This window comes from Pholcus phalangioides, unplaced genomic scaffold (assembly GCF_987345545.1).
Source record: "Pholcus phalangioides strain wild (caught in Gottingen) unplaced genomic scaffold, Ppha-v1.0 ptg000001l_1, whole genome shotgun sequence".
Lineage (NCBI taxonomy): Eukaryota > Metazoa > Arthropoda > Arachnida > Araneae > Pholcidae > Pholcus > Pholcus phalangioides.
Genome location: NW_028301594.1, coordinates 14957998 through 14973546, shown reverse-complemented (window position 1 = coordinate 14973546; position 15549 = coordinate 14957998). Strand labels below are relative to the sequence as shown.

Here is a 15549-nt window from a genome sequence, read left to right as displayed (position 1 = left end):
TTTCAATTACAAAAATGGTTATATCCATAAAATGTTCTCAAATAAACACATAAAATGAACGAAAACATCGCCATAATCTTCATATCAATGGTCATCGCATACAACAACAACTTATAATAGTTTCGCTAAATGAATGAGAAACTAGACACACTCTCTCTCTATGAGAGGAAAATAACAATGAGAAAATATATCAGGTACATTGGAAATACCCTAAAAATTCAAAACTTTATAAAATGAAGGAAACACGCAAAGTTCAAATAACTCATACAGCAATGATGCACCATGATAAAAAACAAAAGCATCATCGTCACCCGTCGGTAGACATCGCTATCACTGTTATAGGTTCAGCATCGGTGGTTGGAGGTGTCAAGTCCGTAAGTTTTGCGCACAAACCTGCAAACTGGAAAGGAAAACGTTTACATGCATGACTATTTTTCATGTATTTTATATAGGACATGAAAAAGGTTAACACGCAACTTGTAATAATTACACAAAATTCAGAAATATACAGGGTGATTACTTAATTCCCCGTTGCCGCATTTTACTGGTGAACTGTTGATCCTAGACGTATACTTTCAATTATAAAAACTATCCAAATAATGCGTAATAATCAGATGTATGACATTCACATTTCAAGGGGTTGTATACTTATTAAAATTAGAATTAACTTTTTATACGGCCACACACCCTGGGCTCAATAAACCAGTTAACGAGTGGTTACCCTTTCTCTCTTGAGGCCATCCAAAAGTATTCCACGTTTTCATTTGGAATATTGGCAGATGTATTTGAATTCAATGATTAGAGAAAAGTTGAAAAACAAACAATAAACTCTTAGGGAAAACTCTTATTTTCCTGATTTATGCTGTTGCTTCCTAACTGTTCTCAAATTTTCGAATTCAAATATCGCTGCGAATATCTCACATGGAAATGTGGCACTATATTGTTGGCCTCAAGAGAGACAGGGCAACAACTTTCTAATTGGGATTTTGAGGAAAGGGTGTCTATATCAAGTTATTTTTTTTTATATTTCAATAACCATACAAGCCCTTGCAACATAAATGGCATAATCCGAGTTTTACACGTTATTTGGATAATTTTCCCAACTGCAAGCGTTACTCTAGGATCAACGGTTCGCCAGTAAAATGCGGCAAGTAATCACGCTGCGTAAATATCATGAACGAGCTCGTGTGTGACATTTGCAAACGCGATAAGGTCACTGCTTCCGTTCTACCTGATAAGCCCGGCAGTCGTGTGGACATAGTGACGGGATCGCATTGCAGGGACCGGGGTTCGAACCCCACCGACGATTAGTGACGGATTGGTGAAGTTTGTTTTCTCTGGTTCCTAACTTCGAGTCGTGAGTGCGATCTCCCCGTCATTGTTTCGCCTCATTTTTATCGCACCACCGTCGTTTTCTGCATACGGAGACTAATTAGATCGGGACCTACAATTTACTGCCGAATCCGAACGGCAGCCTTGTTTTCTTATACTGATTAAGAGGTTGGTGCGCTAACACCCTCTGTGTGGAACGTTTCTGTTGTACCCGCTATGTCAGGAAACGTTTCTGACAAGGACGAACCAGGCATCGAACTCGCGACACCTCTGAACATCCTTTGGTACTACAGGCGATTATCTTATCGACCTGGGCTACCGCGCCTGATCTGATTGTAATGGAGCTCACGGGTCAGACCCAGGTTGATACATGAGATGAAGAAGTCCTAAAACTTTCTTGAGATGCTGCGCATAAGCGATACCCACTCCCGGAAAAGGGTTTAAGAATCCTTTATATATATTTTTGCGCAGTCATTTACATCAGATACGACGATTGCGATGCACAAGTTCTAATTTACATCGTAATTTTTAAAAATAAATTTCCACAATCGAGGTCATTTTAATTGGTAGCCATAACACCGATGCTACTGAGGGTATAATCTCTATCGTTTCTATGAACCTTTCGTGATGTACAACATTTTCCAAGTCGGTCATTAAATTAAACAACCACCACATTTAAACCTCGCCAACATTCATTTTCGGGACGCCATCTATTTCCATTTAGGCAAAATATTTATTCCGTCCAGCATCACTGGCCGTACTTAAGGCCCTTAATTAGGCTGGTGGACTCTTTGTTCTCCATATAAAGAGGGGTAAAACCGGTTTATTCTCCAAATTGACGTCTAATCCCTAAAAAAAGTATAGGGAACAGTAATTGGCTATAGAGATAACACTGACACCCCAGTTATCTCAAAAATTGCGGATATGTTATCCCAGGGTTAAAAGAAGGCCTTGTTTTGCCGAATGGAAGTCTTTCATGACGGTGGCATGCAAGTGATTTCCACATTAGACGGTATCACTACTTGTGAGGCGATAGATAGGATCGCGGAGGAAGGGTGTTGACAGGATCTACAGATAGAAAAAGTATATATTTGAGATCCTATTGGTTGGTTCAGCTGGAGGGTAAGGTGATAGCAACATTTATAAGCAACATGAGATAAAACAATTTTGAAGACACTGTGCTATAGACTGAGTAGCCACGCCACATCTCTTTGGATCATCCCGTGGCCGACATTCTAATGACCAGCCCACGTTGGTGCTTCCAACAATGAACCCGACGCAGCCCTGAATCAACCCTGTTGAGGACGGAGATCATGACAAGTTGCCGTCACTGATGTTTCAGCGAATAACAATGGAATTAAATATAAACATTACGTGGCAGATTTGTCCGGACTCCACCATATTATGCAGCAACATCTCCACGGACGAGAATCGTTGTTTCAACCGACTATGGCACTCGGGTCGCTGATCTTCTGGGAAAGCACCGCATATGTTCTTGGTCATTTCACCAAAGATGACCTTTATTCCGCCGATGCCGTTGACCCAAGATTTGACGGCTTCCACGCCGTTGGAGCAAGCTGAGCAAATATCGACTTCAGTGGGTGGTCCGCTCAGATTTTCTACACCTGGAAGTAGATGGAGGAGAGAAAACTGATCTCAAGACCTGATCGCGACATAAATTTCATGCGCACTCATGAAAACGGTTCCTTGTGCCATGCAAATTTGAATGAATGCAATGCACTCAGAATGAAATGCCAAATTACTGAAAACACACAATTAATTTACCAGAAGCATCTCATAATACGGCGAAAGTCCGTTTATCCTGGAATAACTGACGAATCATTGATCCTAGACGCATACTTCCAGATAGAAAAGAAGTGTCCAAATACTAAAGTATACTAATTAGAATAACCAAATATATTAATTACCCAATCCGTGCAGAATCGTCATTAATATTGCAAAAGGTAGTATAGTTATCAAGGAAAAAGCAAATAGCAAGAAAATAACCCAATAAGAAAATTGTTGCCCTATCTCTCCTGAGCTCCCTAAAGAAAAGAAAATCCATGTCTTTTAAGTGCAACAATAGATTGGTTATTTGATTTGAAAATGAAGGAAAGAACCGCATAAACTGAAGGACCAGGCCACTCTACGCTTTATATATATGCCGTTCTGTCCCTCATATTCCCTCAAATATCTCAGTCAATATTGCACTTGTAAACATGGATTTTTTTTTGATTCAGGAGAGAGAGGGAAACAACTTTTTAATTAGGTTTTTTAGGGAAAGAGTCACAAACTAAAATAAAAAATATATTTTATTTTAGTAACTATTCAACCCTACACAAGTCTACACATAATATGGCTACCTTTTCCAATCTGAAGTATAATTTCCGGGGTAGTGGTTGTCGAGTTATTCCAGGATAAAACGACTTCCCTATGCACCCTGTATTAAAATTATGTGCTACTTGCTGTTACCAGCGGCTTTGTCCGCGTGGATTTGGTAATCTCAAAATTACTCGGTGATGATTCCTCCATATAACATTTGAACGTCTCATGATCCCCTTTGATCATGAATGGGGTTGAATTTTTAGAAATCCCGTTTAGTGTGGCTATCTCTCTACATTATAAAATATAATACTGACTAAAATTTCATATATGGCAATTATTTCATAAACCGCTTTAGTGGTTTTGGCTCGGTGATGATTGCTCAATATAATCTTCGAACAACGTTGACAACCCTTAAGGGTTGAAATTTGATTGAGTCCCTCCTCAGTAAGTCCCACCAGATCACGAACTGGCCAGCCCATTTGACCCGGCAAATGTCCAAAATTCGGGCTTTCTCCAGTCTTTGGCCGGCCCCTATATATCGAATACCCTATATATATATATATATATATGAATCACTAAGGTATCGATATTCAGATCCCTTTGATCTTTAAGGTTGCCATAGATAATCACAATAATTATGGTTAACCACGGCTTATTATAAATTACAATTATCATAAAAAATACGCCAACATGGCGATGACCCCGACTCATAAGGATCGATGTATAGGGATTATGGATGGATATATGAGGCCCGGCGAAAGCCTGAATTTCTGACATTGATCGGATCAACTGATCCAGCCAGTTCGGGAAGTGGCCAGCTTCGGGCTTCGTAAAAAGAAGATTGAGTAATAAACTCACTTGGACAAATCTTGGCTGCCTTGCAAATCGCTTCGGGTTTCAAGCGAAGAGAGATCCGTTTCTCCAAATTCTTCAGATACATTGCGCTCCATTCGATACACGCCTTAGTGATGACGTCAAGTTGGGCTTCTTTGCAAATGTCATCAACGGTTTCCTTCATTTTCCTCTGCGCAGAAGGTGACGGAAAGATACTTACAAGTTATAAATACATTATTATACACACAACGAACATTTTTATTACACCATATTCATTTTGTAAAACATCAAATGAAATTCCGTAAAATGACGCGAGTTATCTAGGGACTCACTTCCAGCACGATATTGAAGTTCTTGACGGCAACCTTGCAGTTACGGCACTCGGTGTCGTCCGACTCATGGATAGTCACGGCCGGTTCAGTTCCTACGAAATGAATTCGAATGAATATCCATGAATAAGAAACAACTTATAGCAACACATTCTCGGAAAATTCAAAGCGTAAAATTGAACTGGAAATTATATAACGATCAAATATTCAGAGCCATACAGAAACTTCTCAGCATATATCAGCGTTTCCCAAAATTCAAGCCACTCTCTGGAAACCTTAAAATAATTTTCCATGTCTTAAAGAGTTTTTGAAACGATATTAAAGTTTCAGGGAGGACCCTTGATATCTCTTGAACCCTATGTTCTAAGGCATATATGCTCAACCCATGGGCAAATGGGGGGGGGGACAAATTTGACTCTCGGAGTAATCTGACGTGGCCCGCGACCCCAATCTTAATTTTGTAAAAATGAAATAAGCACCACATTCTTTAAATGACTCGCGGCACATTTAGAGATCACTTTAGTGACCTGAGGCAATGTTCTAGATCATTTAACTGACCATACATTTCAAGTCCACTCATGTGACCCGGAGCGCTGTTTCAGATCTTAACTGACCATACATTTCAAGTCCACTCATGTGACCCGGAGCGCTGTTTCAGATCTTAACTGACCATACATTTCAAGTCCACTCATGTGACCCGGAGCGCTGTTTCAGATCTCTTAAGTGGTCCGTGGCACATTCCCAGATCAATTGAGTGACCCGCAGCATACTTATTTACATATCACGCATAATGCACGCGATACGTTTTCAAATCAAAGGCCCGCTTTCTTTAAAAAGTTGGGCACCCTTATTCTATCTAAAGGATGTTTGGAATAATGCCTTACATTTCGGGAACCTTTTAAACAATATCAAAGTTTTACGGGACCCTTGGAACAATGCAAAATTTCAGGATACCAAGTTACGTACAGTATATGCCCTAGACCCCAGGGCCGTCAATTTTTCCAGGGTGGGTGCAATGAATATGTGTGTGTATATATATATATATATATATATGTATGCCATTTTTAGTGTATTTTCAAAAGCCGGTGGGGGGGGGGGCACCCCCTGTCTCCCCAAATGACGGGCCTGCCCTAGACCTGTTAGTCCACAGGTACTGTGTAAGGGTTCCACGGAATCATTTTCATTTACTACAATTGCATAAATGGCACATTCTTTGCTGTAAAATTGCAACGAATTCCATTTTTTTTTATATCAAAAACTATTAATAATTTAAAATAATATATATATTTTTTTGAAATTATGAGATGGTGATGTCAAAATGAAACTTTTGACGCTACAGGGAAGTCAGCAGTGCATTGATTTTGCACTACAAACTGTCCGCGATATCAAAAGGTTGGCAAAACTGATCTAAAGACCCGCCACCAAATGTGGCCCGCCGAGCATTTTTATAAAATAGCTACTTTACATAGAAAAATGATTAAATTCCAAGGGAAAAAAATTGTTAAAGAGCACTGATAGTTAAAGAGCACTGGAATCTATACTGCCGTATTTAGAACTTGGCGATACTTTCCAGATTCAATAGTAATGATGTGAATTTGATACATTAAAAGATCCGTCGTAACTGATTCGGGGGGAACCCTGAACCAAAACAGTTCTAGACCCATGATTCCCTATAGGCTACATATTTCGAGAAGCCAAATTCGACATTCAAAAGGTTTACATTACTCACAAAACTTAAAGGAAATTCTATAAAAACACTTTAATGAAAGAAATAATTTTAGAATTATTGAAAAAGATAATTTAAATATTCATGGAAATTTATAACAGAAAATAATAATATTTAATTAACTAAAAGTAGTTGTAGAACTAATGTAAGAAATAATTTCAGAATTGTCGATTTCTTTGTCAAGAGCGATTTCAGAATTTTTAAAAGTAATAATTTACGGGGAAAAAAAGAACTTTTGGAAGAAAAATTTCATAATTAACGAAAATTTAAAATTAATGAAAAAATAATTTCAGAATTTTCGGGAGAAACTTCTGATTTTTTTAATAAAATAAATAATTGGTTAAAAAGATTTAATTAATTAATGAAAAGAACATCACATCTCAGTTGATAATTATTAAGGAATAAAAAATACAATTTCAACATAAAAAATAAATTCAGAGTAAATAAAAGTGTCCATTCAATTTGGAAACCCTGTTTGATAACCGAGATGTTCCACGACATGACTTGTTGGGCTGGCAGCTTCGTGGAAAGTTCGATTTCTCCCACAATGTCTGAAAGATTGAAGACCCCGTTATAAGGAATTATCGGAATGTATCTTAGTTTAAGGATCCCTTGAAACAGTATCAAAGTTTTATGGGACCCTTGGAACAATAGAAATCTGCAAGAAGTCAAGTTAGGTACAGTATATGCTTTAGAAATCACCTGGAGAGTAATCGTGGTGTATGATACACTCTAAAGTTTTGAAAGAAATTAAACATCTTTATCTTCAACATCACTATACCTCTTTCCCCAAAAACCCATTGCTATAACTATTTGCACTGCTGTTCATTACATTCATCTGGAATCCCTAGCGATGTGTCAGTCAGTTGGGGGACTGAGATTTCGCGGAAACTAGGTAGAGAACGCTGCGTTACTTGATCCTCGGGAGACGGAACGATCATAATATATAACTAGGCAAACTCTGAGAATACGAGTACAGTTCGTCTGCGTTCGAATTAATTCAACATTTGAGTTCATATATTGCAGAGATTGCAAAATATTGATTCATGGCAAATAACAAAATTGAAAAGGGAAAAGCCCTTGGAAATATACATTATACATCTTTTACGACTAAGAATGAGAATAAAACCTGGTCATTTTACCTGTAGGGTACTGTTTCCCCTCCGATTCGTTGGTGGAAGACTCTTCGTCCCGGAGATAACCCTGTGAGAATCGGATGATAATAGATATTCAAGTGAAAATTTAGATGAATGATATACACATAATAAATGCTTCAATCATAGAATAAAGGAAAACAATTTTAGAAACTCAACATTATACAAGCTGTCCCAAATTTTGCAACCGTTGACTTGTGAAACATAGTTCTCATCACAAAAAGTTTTCAAATGATGTGCAGCTACTAACAATCTCTAAATCTGTGTGTGTGTGTGGGGGGGGGGTTGAGTTGAAAATTTGGAAATTATCCTCCTGACCAGTGGCGACTAGATCTGCTGAATCCAGTGGCCACTTACGAACGCCAGCAAAAAATAAAAATACATAAAAAACAATGTTGACTGACCCCGGACAGATGTAACTTTCATGTTACCGCACGTTGTACAAATAAAAAATAATTTTTCACCGATTTATTTTTTATCCATTTACCATCTATCATTTATTTTTAGCAAGTACACAGGGTGTGTGTCCTTTATATACTTACCCCGAGATAAAACCCTACTGTGCGGCCTTTATCTCATCAACCGTTCGTCGTAGAGGTATGGTTCCGGTTTGAACAATGCTCAAAATTCGTTCAGAAATCACACTGCACCAGTTTTGAGTGCTAAATACAGTGTGTTACGAAACAAAATAATATAATTTTTCATTTGGCCACCCGGTCCTCAAAAACTCTTATTCGTCAAGCTTGATCTACCGTTGATGATGGTTTTTAATTTGCTCCATACTCTTTCTAACTCGGCATTGCTTGATGGAACCGTCAATACAATTAGCAATATTGTTTTCTCATCGTCTCAAACTTACTGAACTTTGAAGAAGTCGTCTTCTCGAACAGTGATTCCAGAGATATTGATAGTTTACTTCATGTGGACAATTTGTGTAAATTATGTGTTTCTGAGCATTTTCCACTCAGATGGTGGGCTATTTTATTTCTGGGAGACCAAATACATTTTTTCGACTGCCAAGAGGCATAATCCATAAAATCTTTTCTTCATATTTCATATTTTTATAAGGCATCCTACTACGTCGAAAACGTTCATTTTTGAGGAAAAAAACCCCCAATTTTCTTATTTTTATCTTTTATGCGAACCCAATTTTCTGGTTATTTCGAAACCGGACTTGTTGTGTTTATATGACGCTTAAAACAAAAGTTATTCCTACTTTAGTGTTGCTTTGTAACATTAATATGTGAATGAAAAACTTTGAAAACTTTTCACGAAGAATGTTATTTTTTGACATTTTACTTGAGTTTGAAACATGATTTCTAAAAATCTAATGACTCTATTATTACGAATTTTTAATATGATATTCTTCCATATATTGCTAAGAGGGTATGAACCAAAATCAATGGAATTTCGGAAAAATTCATGCGTGCATTAACATATTTGTGTGTAACTTATGAGCATACGGTAAAATTTTGATTCGCATAACCTGCACCATTACTAGCTGAATGTTCCATGAAAATAAAAATAAAAACATTCGTTTATAGAATTTTTTGCAATCAAAATATTAAATGAATTTGGCTTAAAATTTTACATAAAAGAACTTTTTCGTAAAAAATAACATAGGTAGTAGTAAATCATTAGTAGTAAATTCATTAGTGCTTTCACTATTTTAAGACACTTTCTATCGGAAAATGTTATTAAAGTTCACTACAATACCATTTTACAGAAAAGTGCTCTCAAAAGCGTAGTCGAATACCTTAACTGCAATAATTATGTGGCACACACACACACGTTATTTTGTGTCACAGGATATATATTACATATATAAGTAACTTCTTTGGCAAGCTCTCTTTCGCTAAAATGTTGCCATCTCTAGGGACTCTGCACAACTAGAATAAATTCAACCATTTTATAGTTCCGTTCACAATAAGGAACAATCATATTTTTTGTCTCGATGTGTATAAAAGAAACAAGCCTTCAGTTCGGAATCGGCAATAGATTGTAGATTCCGGTCTAATTAGCCCTCGGGTGCAGAAAATGACCGTGGTGCGACAAAAATGATCAATGATCAATCACATTTTTTTCAAAGAATTTTTACAATTTTGAATTTAATTTACGTTTCGAAATTTATGAAGCACATCCTCTATCACTGGCGATAAATGCCGAGAAATTCAGAGTCAAATGTCACCGTTAATATTCTATTTAAATATATGGAATCATTTTTAAACGAATTCTCAGAGCCGCATTTACATATTACTAATTGGAAGTTTTAACTTACACGGGTCTACATAAAACGTTTGTTTTATTTTTTTATTTCTTAATGCATCTCTTCTTGGGAAATTTAATACGTTTTAAGTAACCGCACGGTATTTCAAAACGTTTTGCAATTCGAAGAATGTTTCGAAAGTCCAGGGTTGCAGAGATATCAACCATGGGAACAATTTGTGGCAGCATGTTTATCCCTTTCAAACCCGAACATTCATTTTTTTGGCATTTTCAAAGTGTTATTGCATTTTTAATACCCAAAAATGCATTAAAAACATAAATGTCAGAAAATCTAAGTTTCTTCAATATTTTTTCAAATTTGTAATTTTTTTAGGAAAAAATGTTTCACTTCGTTCAAATATTTTGATGCAAGCAAATAAATATGATGCAAGGTACGTTCATCTTCACATACAACTTTTTCCAGAATTTTGTTGCTATAATTTATTTAATAAATTAAATTTTTACCAGAGAGTCACTTTCTGTTTTTGAAGTCATTTTAAAAAACTTCTGAAATGTTAACTTTAAGAGCCACCCTCTGATGAAAGCCCCCCGAAGTTCATATTCACCACACGTCCAACTTAAAAGTCACACAATCCTTTGAGCTCTGGCTTTCCTTTAAGCGTGAGGTGCATGAGATCACCATGAGGTCAAAAGACAAAGTTCTACAGGGGAAAAATCAACCCACATATTTGTGGTATCAGGGTGTCTCTGTAAGAGATATCATACCTACAGCTATCATATACCTTCATGGAAATCCACCAAAACGCAACGTGGTGGATGGATGAATTGCGTTCACGAACGCTAAAAATTCGCGATCCATAAGTTTCAAATACGTTAAAAATATTTTAACAATATGGCATTAAGAACAGACGGGAAAAAAATTCCTGTTGAAAATAAATGTGAAATTTTCTGATACAGGGAAGTATGGATGTTACCGTGAGAGGTTTGCCATCGACGGCGGGTCGTAAGCTCCAGATGGTGACCTGACAGAGTTCGGTCATGAAACACGCTGCAGCGGTTTCGCGACTCTCGCAAGCCTTTGTGAGATCCCCACACTGCTCCAGGGTAGAAAAGTAGTCGCCTAAGAACAGTCCGGATGTCGTCGAACCTGTTAATAAACAACGATTATAGTTTTTATTTTCCAGAAAATATGTTAATTATCATGAGTAGGAGTTATGAACTGACATCATCGTCACCGGCTTTAGTAAGGAAACGCATGCACTCTTAAAATATAGTAATTATAAGTTGACGAGCTTATTTTCATAACGAAACATTTCCACTTTTTTTTCCGAAATACACTTTGCAATGCTTGTTTAATCTGGGATAAGTTCTGTCAGATTACGCAACCGGGATTACTCAAACGGGAATATTTTTTGGTAGAAATTACAATGTAAATTAAGTCGTTTCTATCGGTAGGGAGCATGTCCAACTTTTTTTCATACACTTTCGGTATTTTTCATCTCTCCATGAGATTTCTCGATAACGGACACCTGTAGGACCGAAAATTTTGTCCACCAACCGAGGAGTGTCCATTAATGGATAGTAAAGTACATAGAGTCCTGTTGACGCAATTCAAAATTGTTGCCGTCAGTGGAGGTGTCCGCTAACGGGAGTGTCCGTTATGGAAGGTTCCACTGTAGAATGATCGTGTTTCTTATGTTAATGACGAGAGGGCAGTAAGGGTAGTTTTCTGGACTAGATAAAACTTTCTGGAATCAACAGATGACGTCGAAATTTCTAATTTTTAAGACTGAACCGACTGAAATTTTAAACAAAAGGTAAACATTTCCACTAATTTTCTTTCAAAACGGAACATTTTCCTAATTAAAATATAGATAACTAACACCTATAACAACTATAAGACATAGTATTTATTATTACACCACTCACATATGCTACCTGTTAGACCACATCATTTTCATTTGCAATTCCTTCAGGCGGAATACGTTTTTTACGTCTACTGTAAATTTAGCAAAAGTGGAAATGTTCTCTTTTGAAATGAGCTCCCCAGCTTCAGTACATCAGTTACTTCAATGAATTTTTTATGTCATTTCACAATCTTCCACCAATTTTCGAACGCACAATTTTCTGATTCATAACGGGAATAAAATCACTGAAAACTCTTTTTCTTTGTTTTCAAGGACGAAAATTGGAATGTAATTCTTACGACATGGTCTTGATTTCAAACCAAGATCTGTCTCTAATGATAGGGAGTCGGCGCATCCCCAGATTATCTTGACATCGGTAAGATCAGGGGCGCTATATGTAGTCCAAACTCAAGTGAAAGAAATTCATTCCAGCTCTCCCTGTTATTTACTTCTTTCGTCATCATCGCGAAGTGTCATCGTAAGTGTACGAGAAAAGTTGTTTTTCTTCTTCTACCCGTTCTTTCAATAGTCGAGTTAATTTTTTTTTATAATTTTTTTAAACACTAAATATTCATAAGACAGAGGGAAAAAGAACAAAAATGAGGGAGGGTGAGAAAAGAGAAGTTGAGGGTTAAATTGAAATCTCTCCCCATACTTGCACTCTCTGATGTTTCCCCCTTCCATTTTTAAAATTCTAACAAACAGACCAGTTTCTTTGAGTTTCATCGCTGATACTTCAGATACAGATCATGTAAAATTTTGTTGTAAAATTTTGTACGTGAAGGGGTTAAAATTATTTTCAGATTGACAAAATCATAATCTTCTACGTCCACGGGATTGACAAAAGAGATAAGCTTTTATCTTTAACACGAATTCAAGTTTCGAATACTTATCGGTAAAAATGGACCCTCCCCCCCCCCCTCGAATTACGATGAATTTTATTATAATAAAATATTCGTCGCCAATTCAAAAATCGCTATGTGTTTCAGAAAAATCCTTCCAGATGAAGGTTTACAATGGTTCGAAAGTTATCACAGAGCAACATTTGAATCGAGAAATGAATACAGTTCCCCCCATTTTACGAGAAATTCTCAGTGAACAAATCTTCTATGTATAGAGTTTACATGGGTTTAACCGTGATTTGGTATACTGTTACGCCAAACAGGTTAAAGCGCCGGAATTCTGAAAAATAAATGGTGACGTTAAATAGAGACTCGACTGTACCTGCGTTATTCAAGATTTGGCATGAAGGCTATTGGGAAGGTTGTTAGAAACCAGCGCATAACGACCTCCACTCCACCCCTTCGGATTCATATTCTGTGAAGGATCATTTCCAAGTCTCTCTGAATTTGTCATTTTTAGACTGAAATTAAGATAGTAAATGTTTTATGTTAACCCCTTCATGGTCAGGGATGAGACCAGTGCATTCCTGCGCAAATGGAATAAATACATATTGAAGCTCTCTCACCCTCCCCCCCCCCTAGTCTTTTTATTGGTAACCTATTAAAGAAAATCGTCTCTTTACTCCAGCATCATGTTTTATCTTTTAAGAAAAGAATTTATGTGGCACATACACACGTTATTTTGTGTCACAGGATATATAATACATATATAAGTAACTTCTTTGGCAAGCTCTCTTTCGCTAAAATGTTGCCATCTCTAGGGACTGTGCAGAACTAGAATAAATTCAACCATTTTATAGTTCCATTCACAATAAGGAACAATCAAATTCTTTGTCCCGATGCGTATAAAAAATACAAGCCTTCAGTTCGGAATCGGCAATAAATTTTAGATCCCAGTCTAATTAGCCCTCATGAAAATGACCGTGGTGCGACAAAAATGATCAATGATCAATCACATTTTTTGATAGAATTTTTAAAATTTTGAATTTAATTTACGTTTTGAAATTTATGAAGCACATCCTCTATCACTGGCGATAAATGCCGAGAAATTCAGAGTCAAATGTCACCGTTAATATTCCATTTAAATATTATGATTGTAAATTATCTTAAAAGAAAAGAAAAAGAGCAAAAGTATAACATATACATAGGGAAAGCGCAGCTTTGAAAGGAAGAAAGAACGTAATCCTGTGCGGTAAACAGTTATAACAATTCGTGAGATTTAGCATTGCTTTTTAAACCACACGTCGTCCATTTTTGTTACCAAAAGCATGTACGTTCAAAGGTTAAAATGTACAATATATAGTCCACGTTTGGCACCAGATTATTTCTAATGGCAAACTCGCTCGCCAAGACAACTCTAGTGACCGTTGTTCATGTTGAACAGATGCAGTAGCTCCACCCACAAAACAAAATTTTTTCAACGCGCGTATAAATTTACCCGCAAATCGCTGCGTCTCAAGGTTACCAGAACAATATGGAAAGCGCTGCGCTATAACTGGCGAATAATCTATGCGAACCATATTCTGTATTCGAATTTCACAATACATTCCCCAAAATGCTCAAAAATATGCAACTGCATTCAAATTGTATTGGAATGATCATTACACACGTTAGACTTATCCAAATTGAAATGAATAGAAAAATTTGCGATACATTCAGTCCATTATTAATTTGGCTTACTTTCGAAAATCGTAGTAACTGATTAAAAATATGGTTCCAAGGCAGAATAACTGACCGATGAGCTATGCATTAGTGATCCGCACCATCCATACAAAAATCATTTATCAATTTATTGGTTTAAGCATGCACATATTAGCATAGCATCAATATAAGTGAGGGAAATTTAAGAAAAAAAGCGAGAACTATCCTTACCGAAGGCAAGAAGAAGCAAAAACATGATAGACTTCATCTTTAGTTTCTGTTGCAGTTACTACAAGGAATAACGAATAAACACTAACACTTTTTCAAGTTATTCGATCGTGAAACAACACAGAACGCGTCTTAACGTAATGACACTTTTCGAACGTCTGGCTCTTAGAGGACGTAATTCATCAATTCTTCTTCGTCAAGGCAACCAAACAACCGTAGTTTATTTTAATTCTAAATAACTTCCCAATAAATATAATTATTCGTAATTAAGTAGAGTCAAGGCCGTTTTGAATCATAACATCTTCACCAAAGTGGCTCGAGATCTTTAATACAACTTTGATCTTCACCCATTTACCGCGAGTTTCGTGTGCATTGCAGATGAGTGGTTCGGATCGTCACCACCACTGTTGTGACAGTAGATTGGACGGCTGAAGTTGGTTTTCTGTGATTCCCAACTTCGAGGTGCTAATACGAGCCGGTGTCCCCGTTGATGTCTCGCCACAGAATGCTACAGACCTACAACGGTAATAACTGCAATCATTACACTTCACTCATAGTTAGGAAAATTGATGTCAGAAGGCAGCACTACACATAAAAAGCATTACACAAAAACAAACTTCACGGTGGGTTCACAACACGGACACGCATATTCCGAAACATACCAATTCGTAAGAAATTCCGTATAGGAATTCGCAAGAGGTGCGTGTACGGTTAAGTAGTCGTAGTAGTAGTAGTACTAGTAGTCATAGCCGAGGCACAAATGCGAGGCACAATTCAAAAAATCTCGCCGTAAGAAGTAGGCAGACCTCAACATGATGCTTACAACCATAAAATTCAAGAGATTATCATCATCAATCCAAAATAACGAAGACGAGTGGCAGCACAGCAAAAACACGAAACATGCATAGCACGCACGCACACACGCAGGCAAGCAACAGGTTCTAG

The 15549-nt window shown here is 37.0% G+C and overlaps 1 protein-coding gene across 1 annotated transcript; it reads right to left on the bottom strand.

Moving 5' to 3' along the window:
- Nucleotides 1-307: 307 nt before the first annotated feature.
- On the bottom strand, nt 308-12310 carry LOC149089934 (uncharacterized). Its single transcript, XM_089235023.1, has 7 exons — nt 12283-12310; nt 10901-11073; nt 7689-7749; nt 4824-4915; nt 4516-4681; nt 2707-2957; nt 308-400 (listed from the first exon to the last, which is right to left on the bottom strand). The coding sequence occupies exons 1-7, from the start codon at nt 12308-12310 to the stop codon at nt 308-310; spliced, it is 864 nt and encodes a 287-aa protein (XP_089091149.1).
- Between the last annotated feature and the right edge of the window lie 3239 nt (nt 12311-15549).

Bases quoted from the DNA above. Each gene is read 5' to 3' on its own strand.
- LOC149089934 (XM_089235023.1), bottom strand. From the start codon at position 12,310: ATGACACTTCGCGATGATGACGAAAGAA. The intron at 11,074-12,282 runs GTAAATAACAGG...GTTTATTAACAG, and splicing joins TCGCGATGATGACGAAAGAA to GTTCGACGACATCCGGACTG. The intron at 4,916-7,688 runs GTAAAATGACCA...TTCATTTCGTAG, and splicing joins GGGGAAACAGTACCCTACAG to GAACTGAACCGGCCGTGACT.